General features: G+C 38.4%; 1 protein-coding gene across 3 annotated transcripts in view; it reads left to right on the forward strand.

The window, feature by feature from the left end:
• Window positions 1-841: 841 nt before the first annotated feature.
• Window positions 842-20,708, forward strand: part of LOC141508692 (protein argonaute-3) — a 96,359-nt gene continuing 76,492 nt past the window's right edge. The window contains exons 1-2 of one of the 3 annotated variants that reach the window (XM_074217525.1): window positions 842-1,176; window positions 18,632-18,806. In XM_074217525.1, coding sequence (XP_074073626.1) covers window positions 1,158-1,176; window positions 18,632-18,806 — 194 coding nt within the window. In that variant the 5' untranslated portion in view covers window positions 842-1,157. Of the gene's footprint in view, window positions 1,177-1,342; window positions 1,393-18,631; window positions 18,807-20,708 lie in introns of those variants that run through there. The other 2 variants (XM_074217526.1, XM_074217527.1) reach the window with 2 other exon arrangements.

Here is a 20,708-nt window from a genome sequence, read left to right on the forward strand (position 1 = left end):
GTACCGCGTCCGGAACATAATAAGCGCTTAATAACGCTCCTTGACAGATCGCGGCGTGGGGGGCGGGGCTGTCTGTCTAGAGATGCCTGAGACTAGAAACCGTCATGGCGGCCCCGCTGGGCTGGGCAAGCTGCCGGGTGGGCAGCGTCCCGGACTGCCCGTCCAGGGCGCCAGAGGTGGGCGGGCGACCGTTAAACGACCGGGCGCTAGCAGTTGGTGGAATGTTCACGCTGCTCTACGCCGAAGTGTAACTGTCTAAACGGGGGGGGGGGGGCTCAGAGCGCCCAATCAGAGAAGCGGAAAAGCTGACAGACCTGGCTGCTAGCCAATCCTGCGGGGGGGGGAAGGCTGTCTAAAAAATGACACATTCCCCCACCCTCCTGTCAGTCAGCTTGGAGCAATAGGAGGCACCAGGAGAGCTCTGCCCCCTGGCAGGACCACGCCCCCAAGGCTTTCTTTTTCCCGATTGGCCTCTTCCCCGGCGCACCTGAGGCCGGTGGGACGCGCCCCGAGCCCGCGGGTCTCCTCCGTCTCGGGGCCGGGACACACCCCCCACACGAGTCCCTCATTCCCCTCCGCTCCGCCCCAGCCACACACGTCTCCCGCTCCCCTTCGCCTCCATCCCCGCCCACCTGCCCGGAGTTTCGCGCCCCACCTCTTTCCCCCCCGCCCCGGGCCGGCCTGGGGTGCGCGCGCCGGAATAAACTATTCATTCAGGGTAAAGGGCGGCTGGGCGACGGAGGCGGCGGGTTGGAACTGGCTGCGGAAGTGACGCAGCCGGGCTTCCGGGAGGGGCGCCGGCGGGGAAGTCGGCGGTTGAGCGAGCCCGAGCCCAGCGGCTGCGAGGCACCGCGGCTCCGGACCCCGGCCCGCGGCGCTCCCCGCCTCTCCTCCGCTCGGCCCAGCTCGGCCCGCCCCGGCGCGCCGGCCGCATCTCCACGGCCGTCTCCTCCCGGCGTGGTCGGAGCTCCAGCGGAGCCACGGAGTCCTGAGCCCGGCCGGCCGTTGGCCAGCTCGGGGAAGGGGCCCCGGAGGAGGAGCCGGCGCCGCCCCGAGAGCCCGGCCCGGGCGGGGAGCCGCCGCCCGCCTCGTTTCGTCGCCTCCCTCGCCGGACCGGGCCCCATTCTCGCTTAGAGCAGCCCTGCCCAGCTCCATGAATGGAAATCGGCCCCGCAGGTGAGAGGGAGCTCCCTCCCGGGGGCGGCCCCCGCCTCTAGTCACTCGGGACTTGGGGGGCCGGCTGTCCGCCGCTCTGCCCCTCGGCGTCCCACCCCCGGAGCTGGAGGGTGTGTGCGCCGAGCGCGCGTGCGTGCGTGCTGGCGGGTGCCCACTGCGCCGAGGCCGGAGCCTGTCACCCTTAGGAGATCCTTTGCCATTCATTGACAGGAAATGGTTTGTTCCCGTGTCTGTGTTTCTGTGTGTGTTTGTCTCTGTCCCTGTGTGTGTGTGTGTGTGTGTTTGTCTCTGTCCCTGTGTGTGTGTGTGTGTGTGTGTGTGTGTGTGTGTGTTGTTTTTAGCTCTCCTTTGCCACCTCAGTGAATCTTCAGGATTAAGGAGAGAGGGGAAGTGTTGGGAGTAGCTTTGGAAAAGTGTGTAAGCTGCTCTGGAAATGCGATGCTTGTTGCTCCTCACGCCTCGGAACCGTTAGAGAGCTTTAAAGTTACCCCTGCACGCACGTCGCTGTGTGCGTGCTTTGGCGGTGGCCTAGCCCTGACTGGGCCCTTGGGCACGGAGAAAGCGATTCCTCGGCCTCGATAAACTCTTTTTGTTTATATTTGTATCCCCAGTTAGTGCGGCAGCAGATACATAGTAACCGCTCCGTGGGGTGGGGGCGGGAGGGGGAGGGCCTTGGTGCGTGCCTGCGGAAACTGACGGGAAAGAGTGAGCGCGGTGATTGGCTAAAGATGTTGCAAATGCAAACATAACATTTCTGGAGACTCTGCTTTGGGGAAAGTTGAAATCGAGGCTACACTTTATTCCACTTTTATTTCTCAAAAAATCATTTCGAGTTCGACATTAAAACTTGATTTGTTTTTTAAAATGATCATCTTTGGCAAATCCAAATTTAAAAGTATGCAGTTTCTTCAAGCATTTAGAAATTAATTTGATTTACTATTTAAGATAATTATCATAAAGGGAGCTACAAATTGCTGAGCTTTGAACTTGGTTTTTGCTACTCTTAGAAAACAGGCAAAAACTTGAACAAGGAGAAACCAACATTATAGTAAAGGCCAATTGCTACATTTTTCTGGGCATGGTGCCCACCATAGCAGCCAACTAATGAAGAAAACATTCTTTTTTTTCCAAAAAAGATTTTTGAGGGGGGGAAGCCCCCCCATCTCTAAATTCATTTGACTATAGTTTTTACTCTCCAGATGATACTTTTTTACCTTTACAACATTCTGTAAAGAGGAAGTTTTGTTTACCTGAATTTGGGCAAGCTGCACCATCTTTTTGCAAGAATTTTAGAACTGGGGCAGTTGAGTTGTTCAGTGGAGAGAGCTCCGTCCCTGGAGTCTGGAGGAACTGAGTTCAAATCGACCTCGGACTCTTAATAATTGCCTAACTGTGAGACACCTTGGGCAAGTCACATAACCCCCCATACCTTGTAAAAAAACCCAAAAAAGTCTAGAACTGGACTTGAAAATCAGAAGGGACCTAGGTTCTCTGATACTGACTGAGACTATGAATATTTTGAGTTTTTACAATTTTGTCCCCTATTCTTGCTTCCCTTCCCCCACTCCCCACAGAAGGCAGTCTGTAGAGACTATGAATATTCAATAAACATTTTAAGTTTGAAGCAATATGCCAAGTATTTATGCTAGATCTGAGGATACTAAGACAAAAAATTCCTTTCCCTCCAGCAATGACCTTGCTTTGCAAAGCCTTTCTCACATAGCTATGATTGTCATTTTACAAATGAGGAAACTGAGGTTCAAAATCAACTAACAGTAAGCACCTACTATGTGCAAAGGATTATGCTAGAATAAGAAAATTTAAGGAATTATGGTCCAAAATAAGGATAATATCTGCAGTACCTGCTCCCATTTTTGTGAAATAGATATAAAATATATAAAATGAAAATTTTAAAGCTCCACATAAATATTTCCTTGCCACATGGTTTTTGACTTATTCCAGTAATGATGTAGGCGCACCTTATGTCATTCTAAAAGAAAATTTTTCATTTATGCTTTAGGCAGAAGAAAAAAATTTCCTATTTTTTCACACTTTGTTCTCCACTTTTTTTATTCTTTATATATCTAGATTCATACAGCTTGATTTTTCTGTTTGCATAAAGTTATGCAAAAGATCAGGTATAACCCATCTGTTTAATTGAATTTTTTGAAATATTTTCCCTTAATTTAGCCTTTTGGCTCAGAAGTTTGGTTTAATGCAAATTATACTGTTTTTGTGTCATTTGAATAATTTTATTACTTTTATATTCATGCTGAAATACATTCTCATTCAAGTGAAAGCAGAGGAAGTTAATTTATACTTTGTCCATAAATTTGGACATTTTGAAACATTAGCTTTATATGCTTGGTTAAGTAATCAAAAATAACATTGTTTTAAAGTAATCATCTTTGGTTATTTTTAATAAAACAAGATAATGTACTATTCCATAAATTTTTAATAGTGGGAAATAGAACAACTCAATAGCAAGCATTTATATAGTACTTAGAGGAAAAAGGAATACTGAACTTCAAAAAGGTTTGTGAAAAAAGAATCTTAGATATATAGTAGAGAAGATGTATTAGAATTTTTAGAAATTAGAATGCCAGATTTTTAGAGTTGGAACTAGGACCCACAAGACTATTTAGTCCAGTGATGTCAAAACCCAAATAGAAATGGGACTACTACACTGGACAGAAAAATCCCTGGGAGCTGCATATTGACTTGAAAAACCATATAGTAACATTATTTATATTCTTTTGTATTTTTTTATTTTACTAAATATTTCCCAACTACATTTTCATCTAGTTCTGACTGTGCTTGAATTTGTTAGGATCTACCTGTAGGTCCAGTGTTTGAAGCCTCTAATCTAAAATCCAGCCTTTGTCTGAACCAGAATACTCAGCTACAATTTCCCTGACAAGTGGTAACCCAGATTGCTACTGTAGCCTATTTGATCACCTTAATACTTTAGAAATATCATTTGAGCCCCACAGTTATGGACTAGTGATATTTTTCTGAATTTCTGAAATGCTAAAGTAAGATTCTTAGGACATAGAGTAATTGTTTTAATTAGTAGTTAGAAAACAAACTCCCAATTGTAGAATTGTATTGTATTATGATTCTGGGAAGGAAAAATTATATAATTGTATTTGAATCATTTTGTGAATCATTTTCTCAAACTTTTGTCTCTTGTTTCATATGGAATATTTTCTTTTTTAGGATTTTGCAAGGCAAATGGGGTTAACTGGCTTGCCAAAGGCCACACAGCTAGGTAAATAAGTGTCTGAGGCCAGATTTGAACTCAGGTACTCCTGACTCCAGGGCCAGTGCTTTATCCACTACACCACCTAGCTGTCCCCCATATGGAATATTTTAACTAATATTTAAAGAATATTTTATGGTCTTTGACCTCCTTGTTTATCACTATCACCATTGCATGTTGCATAAACAAAGCAAAACAGTTACTTCAGTGAGGAGTGTGAAAAACATCAGAAAATGTCAAGCCATAAAACATTGAATCTTATTTACTAAACAGGGAGATACATAGCCAGTGGAAATGTCAGTTTTAATTATAAACTCCTCTATAAAGTTTAAAGCATTTCAAGGATGACAAATTATGACAGTATTTCCTTGCAAAGAGTGGGGAAAAATGAATAGAAAATAACTGCTGAGAGGTCGGCTTTGGAACTGACTGAGTTCCAATATATTTTTATATGAAACAAATTGATCAATAAGTCAATAATCACTTCTTAAGAATCTAATATGTGCCAGGTGCTATGTGAAGCACTGAGAATACATAAAAGTGAAACAATAAGTACACTTAAAGATAGATGAATACTAAGTAGAAAAGAAGGAAGGGGTCCTACTGAAGATGTTTGAGAGGAGGTGGTGGTCAGACCTATATTGTAGGGAAGTATTTGTGTAGTTGTCTAAGAAGTTGAATTGAAGCAGAGTTCAGACAGATCAATTAGAAAACTATTGCAAGAGTCTAGGCAAGAGATAATGAGAGCCAGAACTAGAGTGAGTAGAAATAAGGGTGATGTATTTTACTGCCATCATTCATTCTCCCTGAATTTAACTCCAGTCTTATCAGCTTTTATGGTTCTCTCAAACTTGGCCTCATATCAATGTTGTTTCTTTTTAGCATTGGAAAAAATGTAGGTTTCTTAAAAGAATGAATCTGTCACAGAGTGCTCAAAGAAAAACCAACCAAAGATAAAATGTGTGCAGTCTTGCCTAAGATAAGATTATATATGCTACCTAAAGAGTTTTTTATTCAGATTTTTAAAAATCTTAATTTCAAAAGCAATACATTATGAGGTAAGATTCTGACCCTAAACTTAGCATGTTTGGATTGTATTGACCTAGATAACTGAAATACTTTTTATAGTATTATACAGCTTTTGGAAAGAGTTAATAAAGATTAGAGTTGTTACCTAAAAAGTGAAGGTAATTCATTTTCATGGAACCTAATTATATGCTTTTGAATTTTTTTCTTCTTTTCAATCTTTTCCCATTGCATCTCAGCACTGATGCCAGCTGATACAAATGCCCTTCCAAGAGTCATAGTCCTCACTTAGAACCTGAAACACAAAATACATGTTGATCTTGGCAGCAGTCCCATCATGAGGGATGAGGGATGGGCACCTCAGAAATTCCTAAAAATAATTCTAAAATGAACATTATATTGAATCTGTGTCCTGTGTTCTATTGTCAGTTGTGTGGTGTTTTAGTGGTTCTTTATTTATTAGCAATGACTATATGGCAAGTGTTGTACTAAGCACTAAGGATATCAAGAAGGGTGTCTATGAGCAACTTCTATTCTGGTAGAATAAGTGAAGCATTCCAGTCTTTACAGAACTGGTGAATTTGTGAATATCATAGTTTAAGTTAAACTTGGAGGCTTTTCTTATCTGGGTTAAGTCCTTTAATAGTATTAACTAACATTTATATAATGCTTACTGTATGCCAGGCCCTGTGTTAAATGCTTTGATCCCTACAATAATAGCCCTGGGTGTTGAATACTATTATTATCCCTATTTTACAGATGAGCAAACTAAAGCAAGATTAAGTTCCTTGCTCAGGGTCACATTTCTGGCTAAGTGTTTTTTTTTAGGTTTTTGCAAGGCAAATGGGGTTAAGTGGCTTGCCCAAGGCCACACAGCTAGGTAATTATTAAGTGTCTGAGATCGGATTTGAACCCAGGTACTCCTGACTCCAAGGCTGGTGCTTTATCCACTATGCCACCTAGCTGCCCCTCTGGCTAAGTGTTTAGGCAGAATTGAACCAGGGTCTTCACATTTCAGGCCCCACTCTTTATCCACTCTTATTTGTTTGGCATTTAAAGTTCTTTACAAATCTAGGCTTTCTACCATTTGTCATCTTACATTTTACTTTCCTCCACAAACTGATTCAGCCACATTAAGGTGCTTGCATGACATTCTTATCTTTCATCTTGTGCCTTTACATTGTCTCTTTATCTCCTTATAGAAGAATCTCTGACTTCCTTCAAGACTCAGCTCAAAGCCCCTCAGTTCTCAGAGAGGCCCTTTTATATTCCTCTTCCTCCCCTCCTCCCAAGGCCTCAGTCTTCTTTTACTCTGTATATATCTATTCACATATCACTTTTCTAAGTTCCCTATAGAATCTCAATATCCTTATTGCTCAATATAATTTTTGCCATGTGATAACTAATAAATTAATTAATAAATATAAAGATATGCTACAATTCTGATATAGAATACAATGCATATTCAATGTAATGCTCATTTTAGAATATTTCTATTATAATTTAAGAAGAAAAAGGATAGTCTATATTTGGGAAGCAATGAATTTCATAATTCTCTACAAATTCCATAATTTTGATCATTATAAAATTTTAAACAATTGTGGTAGAAGACTTAAATGAGAAGGTTTTAATTTAGTAGCTGTACTTACTGTTTGCTAATGAAAGAATGGTTTGAAGAAAATTTTTGTAACAGGACTCAAAGAATTGCAAATGTTATGAAGAAATGACTGAAACTGAATGAAAAGAGCTTTAGATGATGGTACTTTTTAACCTCCCTTCCCCCTTTTTTTTTCTTAAGGGACTAAGGATATTTTCATTAATGTAGAATTGACTTAGGTTTTCCAAAGGAAGTGATGAGTTGTTCTGGCTGGGCCTCTGAGTCTAAGCAAAGGTCTGGGGCCCTGTAAAAGGGAATTTTTCCTAGAAGGGTTCTTTCTGTTGGATACAGACCAGTTCTCTATGACATAGAAAACCTCAGTTTATAGCAGAATATCTGCTTAGACAAATTATTTTGAGCTTCTGAACCATAATTAAGTGATTTTTATTGAATAATGAAGTTATCTTTTTTCACACACACTAAAAGATTTTAATTCTTACCTAAGGGGTACGTTAGACTAAATTGTATATTAATATAATCCCAAATACTTTGTTTTGTAATTTTGAAAACTCTGAACAGAAATGTGTTATTTTTACTTGTTGGCAAGTAATTATATGCTTGCAGAAAGGGAAAACTTGTTTAAGGGGAGATTAAAATTAAAGGGATCATTTTATTTCAGATCAATTTTCTTTCCATACTTGTTTAGAAGATCAGAGAAAATTGCCATGGAACCTTTAGTAGAATGCTTTCATGAATAACATTTACCAGACATACCGTATAATTCTTATCTAGGATACTCAGTAGGTCTGTATCTTTGGCTTTTAATCAAAATAGACATGAGAAAGTACAGTATGTGGTTCAAGCATAGTGTTTGTGCAGTTAATATACATAAATAGCCTTTTTGTGTTTGTGGAAATTTTTGGTCTTCAATTATCCTTATGATAATATTAGTAACTTTCTTCAGGCATTATTCTCTCTCCCTCTCAGAGGGGGAAAGGATTCAGTATGATCTTTTCATATAACTCCACTCCTCCATCTTAAAATATGCAGTTGATTATATCAAGAGAAAGAACTGATAGTGATTACAGATCAAATTTTTGTTATTTTTCGCTTATTTTTTCATAGTTTTTTGTCTGTTTTCTTTCATAACATTACTAATATGGAAATATGTTTTGCATGATTGCACATGTACAACCCATATCAAATTGCTTGCCATCTTGGGGTGGGGGAGGAAGGAAAGGATAGAATTTGGAACTCAAAAAACCTCCAAACAAATGTTAAAAATTATTTCTACATGTAGGTGGAAAAAATAACTTTAAAAAATTCCTTTGTCTAGTATTCAAGAGCCTCCAAAATTTCTTAATACTACTTTTTATTATTCTCATATTTCTCTCCTTTAAATACATTATCAAAACTTGACTATTCTTTGTATTTTTTGGTCTCTAACCTTCCTTCATTTTACCATTTGCTTCTCTGTCTTGAATGGCTTCTTTGCTCTGCCTGTTGTATTCCTAATCATCCAGTAAAGTTCAAGTCAAACATCACCTCCTCCACAAGGACTTTCAATAACAGCCCTTATATATTTTATCTCTTAAAGGACATGGAATGTTTTGTTGTCATTGTAGCTCTAGAATATAACTTAATAACTACTTTGCATATAAGTATTTGTTAACTAGAAATTAGAATAATATGTATTTCACTCATTTATATTTGGTCTTATTTCACTATTAGGCAGTAAGTTATACAGGGACTTATCAAAAATCTTTCTCTTACCAAAATCTCTTCCTTAAAACCTATTCTTTTGAATGAAGTTGGGTAACATTTAAAAGTTCAAATGTATCATCCCAGTACATAAAGATTTAAGTATGACTGAATATAGACTACTTTGAAATAGTGCAATTAATTTGGAATTATTCAAGAAAAGTGACAGCAAATCTACAATTTGTGTGTGTACTCCCCATTTAGAGAAATGCTTTAAAAAACACCCAAAATTTTGCATTTTTAAAAAAATTTTTGGAAATTGTAGTGTCCCAGAACTTCATCATAATGACATCAAGAAAAGAATTCTAGAATTATTTAAAAAAATGAAGCATGAGCTATTCAGATAAAAATATATAGGAGAGTTTTAACTAAATCTTAATGTAGGGGCGGCTAGGTGGCGTAGTGGATAAAGCACCGGCCCTGGAGTCAGGAGTACCTGGGTTCAAATCCAGTCTCAGACACTTAATAATTACCTAGCTATGTGGCCTTGGGCAAGCCACTTAACCCCATTTGCCTTGCAAAAACCTAAAAAAAAAAACTTAATGCAGACAACATTATGATTACTGAAAGAAGCAGATAGAAAGAATTGAAGGACAACTGCTTTGGTCTGTGAAAACTTAATTCCAGTGCCTTATCCAGTTTTAGAAGCAAGACCAAACATAATTGATGAGTGTTTTTCATATTCTTACCTGTAATGTATTTTATCACTTGTTCTTTGTATCTGCAATTGAACATTGCAAATAATTAGTAACCAGTTGCCTTTTTAGGACTTTGATTTGTGTTATATTCATTATTCTGATAACACTTATCTCTCATCTTTGCCCTGACAGACCCGACCCTTATGCTTAAAAAAATTTCAGATTGCCTTCCTTTTATTTTCTTCAAGCAACATCTTCTCAATGAGACATTTACTGATACCCTCAGATGTTAGTGCCTTCCCTTCAGGGAGAAAAAGAATCTTGTATTTTATTTTATTTTATTATTTTATTTATTTTATTATTTTTATTTATTGTTTTTATTATTTTATTATTTTATTAGGCTGGATGACTCCAGGACTGGTGCTTTATCTACTGTGCCACCTAGCCACCCCTTGTATTTTATTTTTAGAATCTTTTAAGATTTAAAAAAAAATAGCAAGTATTAAGATGGTGATGTGAAGGCAGAAATTCCCAGCTCCCCCCCCCAAAAAAACTCCCAAAGGTGTAAAACTATGACTCCAAACAAAATCTAGAATTCACAGAAAGACTAAGCGAAGCAATCTACAGCCTAAGACCGTTTGGTGAATCCTTGGGAAAGGTCTGTTCCACCTGAAGAGGGGTTTGGAAAAAGCCACAGCCCTGTGTGCACACCAATTCCATCCTTCCAGGAAAAGCCCAAAGCTGAGGGAACACATGGAGCCACCCTGTACCTGCTTCCAGAGCACTCATCCCATAGATGGTAAGGAGTTGGGGGAGACTGCAGAGGTCTCTTTGCTATCCCTGAGGCAGGACTCTGCTGCCTTGCCCATACTTGCAATTCTGGGGCCCCTATACTACCATGGAGGAGCTGGGACTCTCCTCATAGCTCCAGGGAAGAGAGGGAATGCTTGTAGTCATCCACAGACCAGAGCATAGGCCAGGAGAGCAGTCAGCCTCTCATAAAACATTGGAGTATTAAGGTTGGGGGAGGCAGTGTGTGTCCCAAAAATTCCCCCAAAGCTTTGGAAGTATGGTAAATCAGTCACAGGCTGAGGAAATGAGCAAACGTAAGAAAAAAATCTGACCATAGACAATTACTTTGGCTCCATGGAGGATGAAAATATACACTCAGAAGATGACCAAGTCAAAGCTTCTATATCCAAAGCCTCCAAGAAAAATATGAATTGGTCTCAGGCAATGGAAGAGCTCAAAAGAGACTTTGAAAAGCAAGTAAGGGAGGTAGAGGAAACACTTGGAAGAGAAATGAAAGGGATGCAGGAGATTCATGAAAATCAAGTCAGCAACTTGGTGAAAGAGATACAAAGAAACACTGAACAAGATAGCATGTTAAAAATCAATTTGGTAGGGGCAGCTAGGTGGCACATTGGATAGAGCACTGGCCCTGGAGTCAGGAGTACCTGAGTTCAAATCCGGCCTCAGACACTTAATAATTACCTAGCTATGTGGCCCATTGCCTTGCAAAAACCTTAAAAAAAAAAAGAATTGGTCAGGGGTAGCTAGGTGATGCAGTGGTTAAGAGCCACCTGCCCTGGAGTCGGGGGAAACAGAGTTCAAATCTGTCCTTTGACACTTTTTTTTTGCAAGGCAATGGCATAAACTGACTTGCCCAAGTCACACAGCTAAGTAATTTGCCAACTAGCTGCCCTGTCCTTAGACACTTAATAATTACCTAGCTGTGTGACCTTGGGTAAGTTACTTAACACCATTGCCTTGCCCCCACAAAAAGAATTGGCCAGTTGGAAAAGGAGATAAAAAAGCTTGCTGAAGAAAATAACTAAATTCAGATGTAGAATGGAACTAAAAAGAAGCTGATGACTTTGCGAGAAATCAAAAAACAATAAAAATCAAAATTTGAAAAACAGCTAAGCTGGAGAATTTTAAAATTAAGTGGGCTGGGGGGAGCTAGGTGTTACAGTGGATAGAGCACCTGCCCTGGAGCTAAAAGGACCTGAGTTCAAATCCAGATTCAGACACTTAATAATTGCCTAGCTGTGTGATCTTGGGCAAGTCACTCTTTAACCCCATTGCCTTAAGTCATGACTAGGAAAAGAGCCTAGACTTAATTTTTCAAGAAATAATCTAGAAAAATTGCCCTCAGGTCCTAGAAGCAGAGGGTAAAATAGAATTCAAGGGAATACACTGATCACCTCCTAAAAGAGTTCTTCCTGCCCCCCCCAAAAAAAAAACTCCCACAAGTGCTATAGCCAAATTCCAGAACTCCCAAGTCAAAGAGAAAATGCTACAAGCAGCCAGAAAGAAACGTGGTACTACAGTCAGGATTACACGGGATTTAGCAGCATCTACATTAAGGATTTGTAGGGCTTGGAATATGATATTCTGGAAGGCAAGAGAGTTTGGATTACAAGAATTAACTCCCCAGCAAAACTGAACATCCTCTTTCAGGGAAAAAGATGGACTTTCAATGAAACTTTTCCTGTTGAAATGACCAGAGCTTAACAGAAAGTTTGATCTTCAAGTACAGGAAAAGCAGAGAGGGTAGATGGGAAGGGCTAATTATGAAGGATTTAATGAGCTGAACTGTGTGAATTCCTGCATGGGAAGAAGATACTCTGCATCAGTTCATGCAGATCTTTGCATGTTTTTCTGAAATCATACCTTGAATTATTTATTTTGGTGGTGTGTGATATTATAGTATTATACCACGACTTGTTCAGCCATCCTATAATTGATCCTTTTTTTTGTCACTACAAAAAGGGCTACTATAAAAAATATATTCTTCCCCTCCCTCCCCCCCTTTCCTTGATTGCTTTAGACTATAGGCCTAGTAGTGTCAAAGGACATTCACAATTTATTAACTTTTGGGCCATAATTTAAAATTACTTTCCAGAATTGCTGGACCGATTCATAGCTCTACCAAGTGTGCCTTGATGTGCTTGTTTTCCTATAACCTCTCCAACATTTGCCTTTTTCTTTTATTAACTTTGCCAGTTTTTGATATATATGGGAGTGAGAGTAATTTTCATTTATTTTTAGTGTTTTGGAGCATTTTTTTCTTATGGCTACAGATAGTTTAAATTTCTTCCTCTGAAAACTGCCTGTTCGTATCATCTATCATTTCTGAGGATTATTAGCTCTTGATATATCTGGGAAATGAGACTTTTGAAAAAGGGTTTTTTTAACCCATATCTATTTTAAAACTTTTTAATTAATAAAAATCCTCCCCCATTTATAAAGAAAACAAAACCTTTGTATCAAATATGCATTTCTCAGAAGATTCCTACTCTCCCACTTGTCTTCAATTGTTTCCTATCTACTAATTGCCATGTCTTCCCCAGTCTTCACCCCCACCCCCACCCTTGATTTGATTCATTCATTCCTGCTAGTAGTGGTGGTAGTAGTAGTAGTAGTAGTAGTAGTAGTAGTAGTAGTAGTAGTAGCAGTAGTAGTAGTAGTAGTAGTAGTAGCAGCAGTAGTAGTAGTAGTAGTAGTAGTTGTTGTTGTCCTTCAGTATTGAAAAAGACCAGTACATGAGTGATGTTATGATTTACACATAAGATTGATTAAAGATAAAGATGCTATTCTCAGTGTCCCATGTGAGCCCAGTGACCTGACATAGATCAGGATGGTTGGTGATAAGTGGGTGATCCCATAATACTGAGGTTCTTTGGCAATAGGTATTATCTCTCAGTGGTGCAATGGTCAATTTGATAATTTTTTGGTGTCAGCAGTACAGTAAAGCTGAAAGGATGGTCTATTGTAACTTGATTGTCTATACTATTCAGCTCTGGAACTATACTCCCCCTAGGACCCTATTTTTTGAAAACTTTTGAAAGACTTAAAAACTGAGTGGGTCATGGAATTAATGCCACCTGCTCACTAGTCGACATCATTTATGGTTGAAAATATGATGGCTTCTGATGGTCTTTGAACTTCTGACTTCACTGTGACCCAGTGGATAGAGCACTGGACCTAGAGTCAGGATAGACTCAGACCTGGAGCCTCATCTTCCTGAGTTCAAATCTGGCATCAGTTGATTACTAGCTGTGTGACCCATTGACAAGTCACTTAATCCTCTTTGCCTCAGCTTTTCAGCTAAATGGCAATGCACTCTAGTATCTTTGCCAAGAAAACCTCAAATGGGTCACAAGGAGTCAGATTTGACTGAGAGAACTTGACAGCAACAACATAGGCTCATAGTTCTCTTGTCTTTTGTGACCAAATTCCTTGAGAAAGTCATCTACAATAAATGCCGTCACTTCCTTTTTCTTGCTCTTTTCTTCTGTCTAAATCAGAGTTATAAAATTCAACAGTAGACTAAAGTTCAGAAATCAGCAAGAATCATATTAAAATGTTGTTGGGAAATTCAATTTATTAAGTGCCTTCTATGTGCCAGACACTGTGTGCCCAGGGCACACAAAAAGGGACAACACACAAGTCCACACTTTGTGGAACTTACATCTAATAGGGGAGATAACTTGCAAACAAATCCATATAAAATAAGCTCTATACGGAATAAATAGGAAATAATTTAGTATGAACTTAAGGAAACCAGGGAGATCAGTAAGAGTGGAGGAAGGAGAGCATTTCAGTAAAGGGGGAGAGCCAAAGAGTCTGGCTGGATGGAGTCCAGAGATGGAGTTTTTTTGTTTGTGTAGCAAACAAGAAGCCTCTGTCACTGCAAGGAAAAGGGGTGGGGAGAGTAAGGTGCTGTTTGGTCTCCTTGCCTCCATTCCCTACCCATTGCAGTTCATCTTCCACTTAACTGTCAAATTGATTTTCTATGTCACCTTGTTGTTCAATGACTCTGCACTGCCTGCTTGACCAAATATAAAATCATCTGTTTGGTTTTTTTAGTCCTTCATAACTTGGCTCCCTCCTACCTTTTTTGCAGGCTTTACACATCCATCCTTTCGCCTAAGTACTCTGTAATTAATGAAGCTGGCCTTTGTGTCCTTTATTGTACATAGCAGTATATGTCTTGATTATAGATATTTTCATTGATTGTCCCCCATGCCTGGAATTCTCTCCTTCTTCAACTCTGCCTCCTGGCTTACTTTAATTTTTTTTGCAAGAAGCCTTTTCTAATTTTCCTTAATCTTCATGCCTCCCCTCTGTAACTGTCCCCAATTAATATTGCCCCATAGCTGTTTGCATGTTGAGAGTAGAGATTGTTTTTTCACATTCACTGTGTCCTCACAGTCCCTGACAGTTAGTAGGTGTTTAATAAATGCTTCTTGGGGGCGGCTAGGTGGCACAGTGGATAAAGCACCGGCCCTGGAGTCAGGAGTACCTGGGTTCAAATCTGGTCTCAGACACTTAATAATAACCTAGCTGTGTTGCCTTGGGCAAGCCACTTAACCCCATTTGCCTTGCAAAAACCTAAATAAATAAATAAATGAACAAATAAATAAATGCTTCTTGACTTGACAGAGATTTGGATGGTCTGTTGAGTGGGGGTTCTTTTGAGGTGTGAGTTGGCCATTGGGGTTCCTTCCATCTCTAATTCTCTTTAATTTGATTCCTCTTAATATCTATATGTGCCTATTAGAGATCTATCTGATTCTTTCATTAATACTTGAAAATTATGGTTTTGAGTTAGAAGAACTTAATATCCCAGTTTTGCCACTTCACTACCAGGATTATACTTGGCTGCCTTTGATAAGTTCCTTAACTGCTCTGGGCCTCTGTTTCTCATCTGAAAAATATACTGTCCTGTGTAACTCCTTACCTATCTTCTTCAGTTCACTCATGGATCCAATGTTAGATTTATAGTTAAGGAAGATTAAAATCAAATCCTACTTTAGATTCTAACTATGTAACCTGGACAAGTCATTTAGCTTTATAACCTTATCTACAAAATAATAATATCTCCTTCCCTGAGTTGTGAAGTTCAAATACAATAATTAATATAAAGTGCTTGGGAAACCTTAATTATAAAAGTGTTAACTATTATTTCACCCTTATTTCTTGTTGAGTGTATGAATTTTGACAATTGCTTATCCTTTACTCCAAATTTTCAATCACTTGCCAGGTCATGTCAATTTTTATCTTGACAGTATATTTTGCATTGGGTTTTTTTTTTCTCCACTTAGACCACTATTCTCCTAATTGAGGTTTTCATCACTACTTGGCTAAAATAATGAAAGAGCTTTCATATTGGTCTTTTATACTTCTAGTGTGTCCCTTTGATTCGTTCTTCACTCAGCTATGGCAGAAAAAAAAACCTTCCTTTTGCTTATCAATGTCTATTCATAAACCTTCAGTAGTTCTCTGTTGCCTTTCCATTAAAATGTAAAGCCTGGCATTTAAGCTTCACTATCTGACTCTACCTTACCTTTCTAGCTTTATTTTAGCTGTTTAGAGCATGTGATGTCAAACTCAGAGAGAAATAGGGCCACTAAACTGTATGTAAAGATTCCTGCAGACCACAGGTGGTAATGCAGAGTTGTATTTGATACCTCTGTGGGGAAAAATATAGGACGCAGAGATAGCAAGACCTACTGAGTTCAAATCCTTCCTCAGATACTTGCTAATGAGCATGGTGCTTAACCTGTCTGTTTCCTCATCTACAAAATGAGAATAATAACACATTCCTCACATAGTACATAATTATGAGGATCAAATGAGTTACATAAGTAGATGGGAAAGCAAATATAAAATACAGAAAATACTTTGCATACCTCAAAGTGCTATAGCCATTATTAACACAGTTTTCTAGTGCCAATATTCACTATATTCCAATCCTGAAAGCACTTCATTCTCACCTCTTATTTATAGAATTCTTATGAAGGTTTAGCTCAGGTGTCATTTCTTCCTTATTATATTTTCTTCCATTATCATATTTTCCCTTTTCAAAAGTTTCTTTGGAATATTTTGATGTTTATTTCTCTTTTGGTACAGCTTAGTGTGATCTATATCTTTGTATGTGTTCTATTCTCTTTGAGGTTAAGGACCACTTAGATTCTCTTTATATTACCAAAACTTGGTGAATTTCCGTTTTGATTTGTGGCTGTGGTTGGATGAAGATTGAAATCTTATAGCAAGACAGCCTGAGCAACTTAAGGATAGACTCTCCAGTGTATTTCTATGTAGATTCTCCTTTTCTTCTGTTTTGATTCAACAAGTAGGCTTAATCACACAGACCACCAACCTAGTACCTTCTTCAAAAATAATTAAATATAGTAACATAAGGATGACTGTCACTGCAGATGTGGTCTTACATTTTTAATGACCTTACCATTCATTCAATTAGTCCTTAAGAATGACTTGAGGACCTGAGTTCAAAGGCGGCCTCAGACACTTAATAATTACCTAGCTGTGTGGCCTCGGGCAAGCCACTTAACCCTATTGCCTTGCAAAAAAAAAAAAAATGACTTGAGGAAATAAAGTCAGCAGGGCATCCTGAAGAACTATGAAGACTAGGTTGGCCTAGATAATCTCCTTAAGTATAGTTCCTCCTTCAGTAGATTTTTATCAGACTTAAATCTCCCTCTTGTAATTATTGTATGTGGGGGAGGGGGGCTTTGCCATTCTTTTTAGTGAGGTAGCGTAGTATAGTTTCAAAAAGGCCAGTTTTAGAATCAAACAGACCTACAGATCTTAAGAAACTTTCTCTTAAGCTTATAAATTGAGTAGAGGGAGTTTGAAAGTTCTCTAGAACCGGGCTGCCCCTATTATTATTATTTTTTATTTTGATTTTAATTTTTTCCCCTTTACTTTATTGTTCATGAGGGTCTATATTTTTGGGGGGAGGGGGTATTATATATTAAACAAGAACATTTTAGTAATGTATAAAAAATCATTTGTACAAAAAATAAAATAAATGTAATTTTTAAAAAAGTTCTGTAGAACAGAACTCCTCTTTCTCCATCCCCCAAACTCACTCTGCTTTCCAAGTTCCCTATTATTGTCAAGGGCACCACCATTCTCCCAGTCTAATCTGACCATGTCACTCCCCCCCATTCAATAAAGTCCAGTTTGTTCCCTATTATCTCTGGGATCAAAGAAGAGTCCTGTTTGACATTCACAACTCCTACCTTTCTAGTCTTATGTCTTAAATCCCCTCAATGAACTCAGTAATGTAGTATTACTACATAACTAGACTCTGGATTTTTTTCTTTTCTTTTCTTTTTCTGACCTAAAATAATCTCCTTTCTCATCTCCACCTTCTGACTTCCCTAGCTTCCATCAAGTCTCAAATAAAATCTCATTTTCTATTGAGAAACTTTTTTTGCTTATCTTTAATGCTATTACTATCTATCCATAACTTCTTTGTATCTATCCATAACTTCTTTGTATCTATCCATAACTTGTTTGTATCTATCCATAACTTGTTTGTATATAGTTGTGTATTTTTTCCTCTCCCCCCACTCCAATTAGACTTTGAACTCATTGCCTTTTTTAGGGAAGGGGATTCCTAGTACTTAGCATAGTACCTCACCTCCTCAACTCTTAAAATGCATTGAATATTAAGCTCTTGGACAGTCTTATGACTCCTTTGAAATTCACTATGTGTGGATAGCGCACTAGTTTTAGGATGATTATCTCTTAAGTAGATATGACATGCAATTATGGGCAACCCTGTCAAATTTGACTTTTTTCATTCTAAATGCAAAGGAACCCTCAATCCAAAATTTTATAACTTTGCAACAAGCCCAGATCTAGGAACTATTAAATACTAGGTTACCTCCACTTGGATATGACAGTTTAAATATTAATCATGTAGAATGGGGATTTATAAACTGCTTCATCTTTTTTTTTTTGGCCATGGACCCATTTTGGCAGTCTAGTGAAACCTAACAACCATTTCTTAGGAATTATATTTTCTTTTCACATTTGAACACCACATTTTATTTAAAATAATAGTTTTCCCCAAATCACTTTAGCATGTTTATAAATTGAAGGGATTAGGAGAAATAAAAGGATAGGAAAGCAACATAACTAGCTAATAGATCACAAAGGATTAAGTCTATGGAGAGGAAAGGCAAATGAGGAATTATATTTTTAAATGCATAAAATAAAATATTATTTATATTGAAATAGCTATAATTTAAAAAAAATAAAATTTATAGATCCCAAGTTAAGATTTCCCTCCTCTAAATCTCTGACCCTAGTAAGGTTTAATGATATATTTCTCTTTCTTTTTCCTAGCAGGACCCGTTGGGGCACAGCCCCTGCTCATGGTGCCCAGACGTCCTGGCTATGGCACCATGGGCAAACCCATTAAGCTGTTGGCCAACTGCTTCCAAGTTGAAATCCCAAAGATTGATGTCTATCTCTATGAGGTAGATATTAAACCAGACAAATGTCCCAGGAGGGTAAACAGGTAAGATATAAAAAAGAAATTTTCATTTTAAAGGGAGTGCAACCCATTTTGTTTGTGTATCTGTTATAAGACTATGCCTACAATTTGACTCACTATACTCTTAACTTATTTTTAGAATTCAGTATACCTCAGGAATAAAAGAATTGCAAAAATAGTAATGCTTATTGTATAAACTACTTTGAAGCTACAATTTATGTCAACTTGAACATTTACATTTACCTAGTTATGATAGGAGAAATCTAGTGCATCTACACACCTTTCCTCAACTTAGAGTAAACCTGGTAGGGGAAGTGCTGTATTCTGACATAATAGAAAGAGTTTAGATTTCCAGTCAGGGAAATTGGGTTTGATGTGAGACCTCTGACCCTCAGTTAACTCATCTGAAAACAGGAATTAAAACTAAATTGTCCCTACATTCCTTTCCAGGTCTAAATCTGTGGTCCTGAGTTTGTACTATATTCTTCTCTTCTTCCTCTTTTCTCTCATCCTTCCCAGTTACCTCACATTTCCTCATGTTCAGCTTCTGACAAGTTGTTCTTCCTATTTAGGGACCTTATGGCCAGAAATATAGGTTAAATGATATTAGGCTATTAAGACAAACAGCATGTGTTAAGTGTCACAGAACATTTGTGTATTAAGTGCCCATGCACCATAGCTTTGCTAGGTGCTAGGGAATAGAAAAACCAAAGAAAGAAACACTGTACACTCTGAAAGAGTTTGCTTTCTTTTGGGGTCGAGATATTATAAAGATATTATATATGTATACAGAGTACATATTTAATAGATATAAATAACTTTGAAGTAGTTAAGGAAAGAACTAGCTATTGGGGGAAAAGTCAAGAAAGGCTTTGTCTGTAAGGTGAATTGCATATTGAAAGAAGTGAAATAATTTTTGAGGCAATGAGAAAGGAGTGTTTTCTAACAATACAGAGGTGTCAAAATGATGTAGAGAGCTGTTTTGGATGGACTCTAGAGTAAATGAGAGTAATGTATAAATGAGCTGGAGAAATAGGTTGGGGCCAGTTTGTGAGCCCCCAAAAGCCTACACATACACCTATTAAAATAATTTATGTTTTATTCTAAAGGCAATGAAGTTATCACTAGGTTTTATCAAGTATCAAGTGATATAGAAAAATCTTGAGGGAAATCATTTTGAACTCTCATATAGGAGATTAATTGGAGTCAAGAAAGATTTGAGGCAGGGTGAATCTAGTAGGAGGCTAATGGTAGTAGTCCAGATAGAGGTAAGGAGGGCTTGACCTTTAGGTGGTTTTGTGTGTGTGTGTGTGTGTGTGTGTGTGAGAGAGAGAGAAAGGTTCAGGTCAAATGTGAAGAATATTGTAAATGTAGAAATAGCAAGATTTGTCAAATGTTTCATTATCTGGAAGGAGATGGAAGGATTGAATATCCCTGAATTTGGAAACCCGGGAGATTGAAAAGATGCTTTTGATAGAAATAGGGAAATTTAAAAATACATTCTTTTGGTTATAATGACTTTAAGACATTTCTCTGAGATAACCAATTTGAAATGTCTTAATGCAGATCTAGAACACCACAGAGAGACTTGGGCTGGATATGTAATAAGATCTTGGAGTCATCTGCATAAACATAATTAAACTCATGGGAACTGGATAACTGTGAGAGAGGGGAGGATTCATGACAAAACCTTGGGGAACACCCTCAGTAAAGGGGTGTATGATAGAGAATAAACTTAAAGGAGTAATCAGTTAGGTAGGAGAAATAATCAGAGAATAGTATCAAGAAAATTCAAGAGAAAGCATTCTGGAGAAGAGTGTAGTCAGTCATGTCAGATGCAATCAGGCCAAGAAGTATAAGAACAGAGAAGACTATCACATAAGACAGTACAATCATTTTGAAGAAGACTTAGTAATGAGGTATTTT

Source organism: Macrotis lagotis, chromosome 1, assembly GCF_037893015.1.
Source record: "Macrotis lagotis isolate mMagLag1 chromosome 1, bilby.v1.9.chrom.fasta, whole genome shotgun sequence".
Classification (NCBI taxonomy): domain Eukaryota; kingdom Metazoa; phylum Chordata; class Mammalia; order Peramelemorphia; family Peramelidae; genus Macrotis; species Macrotis lagotis.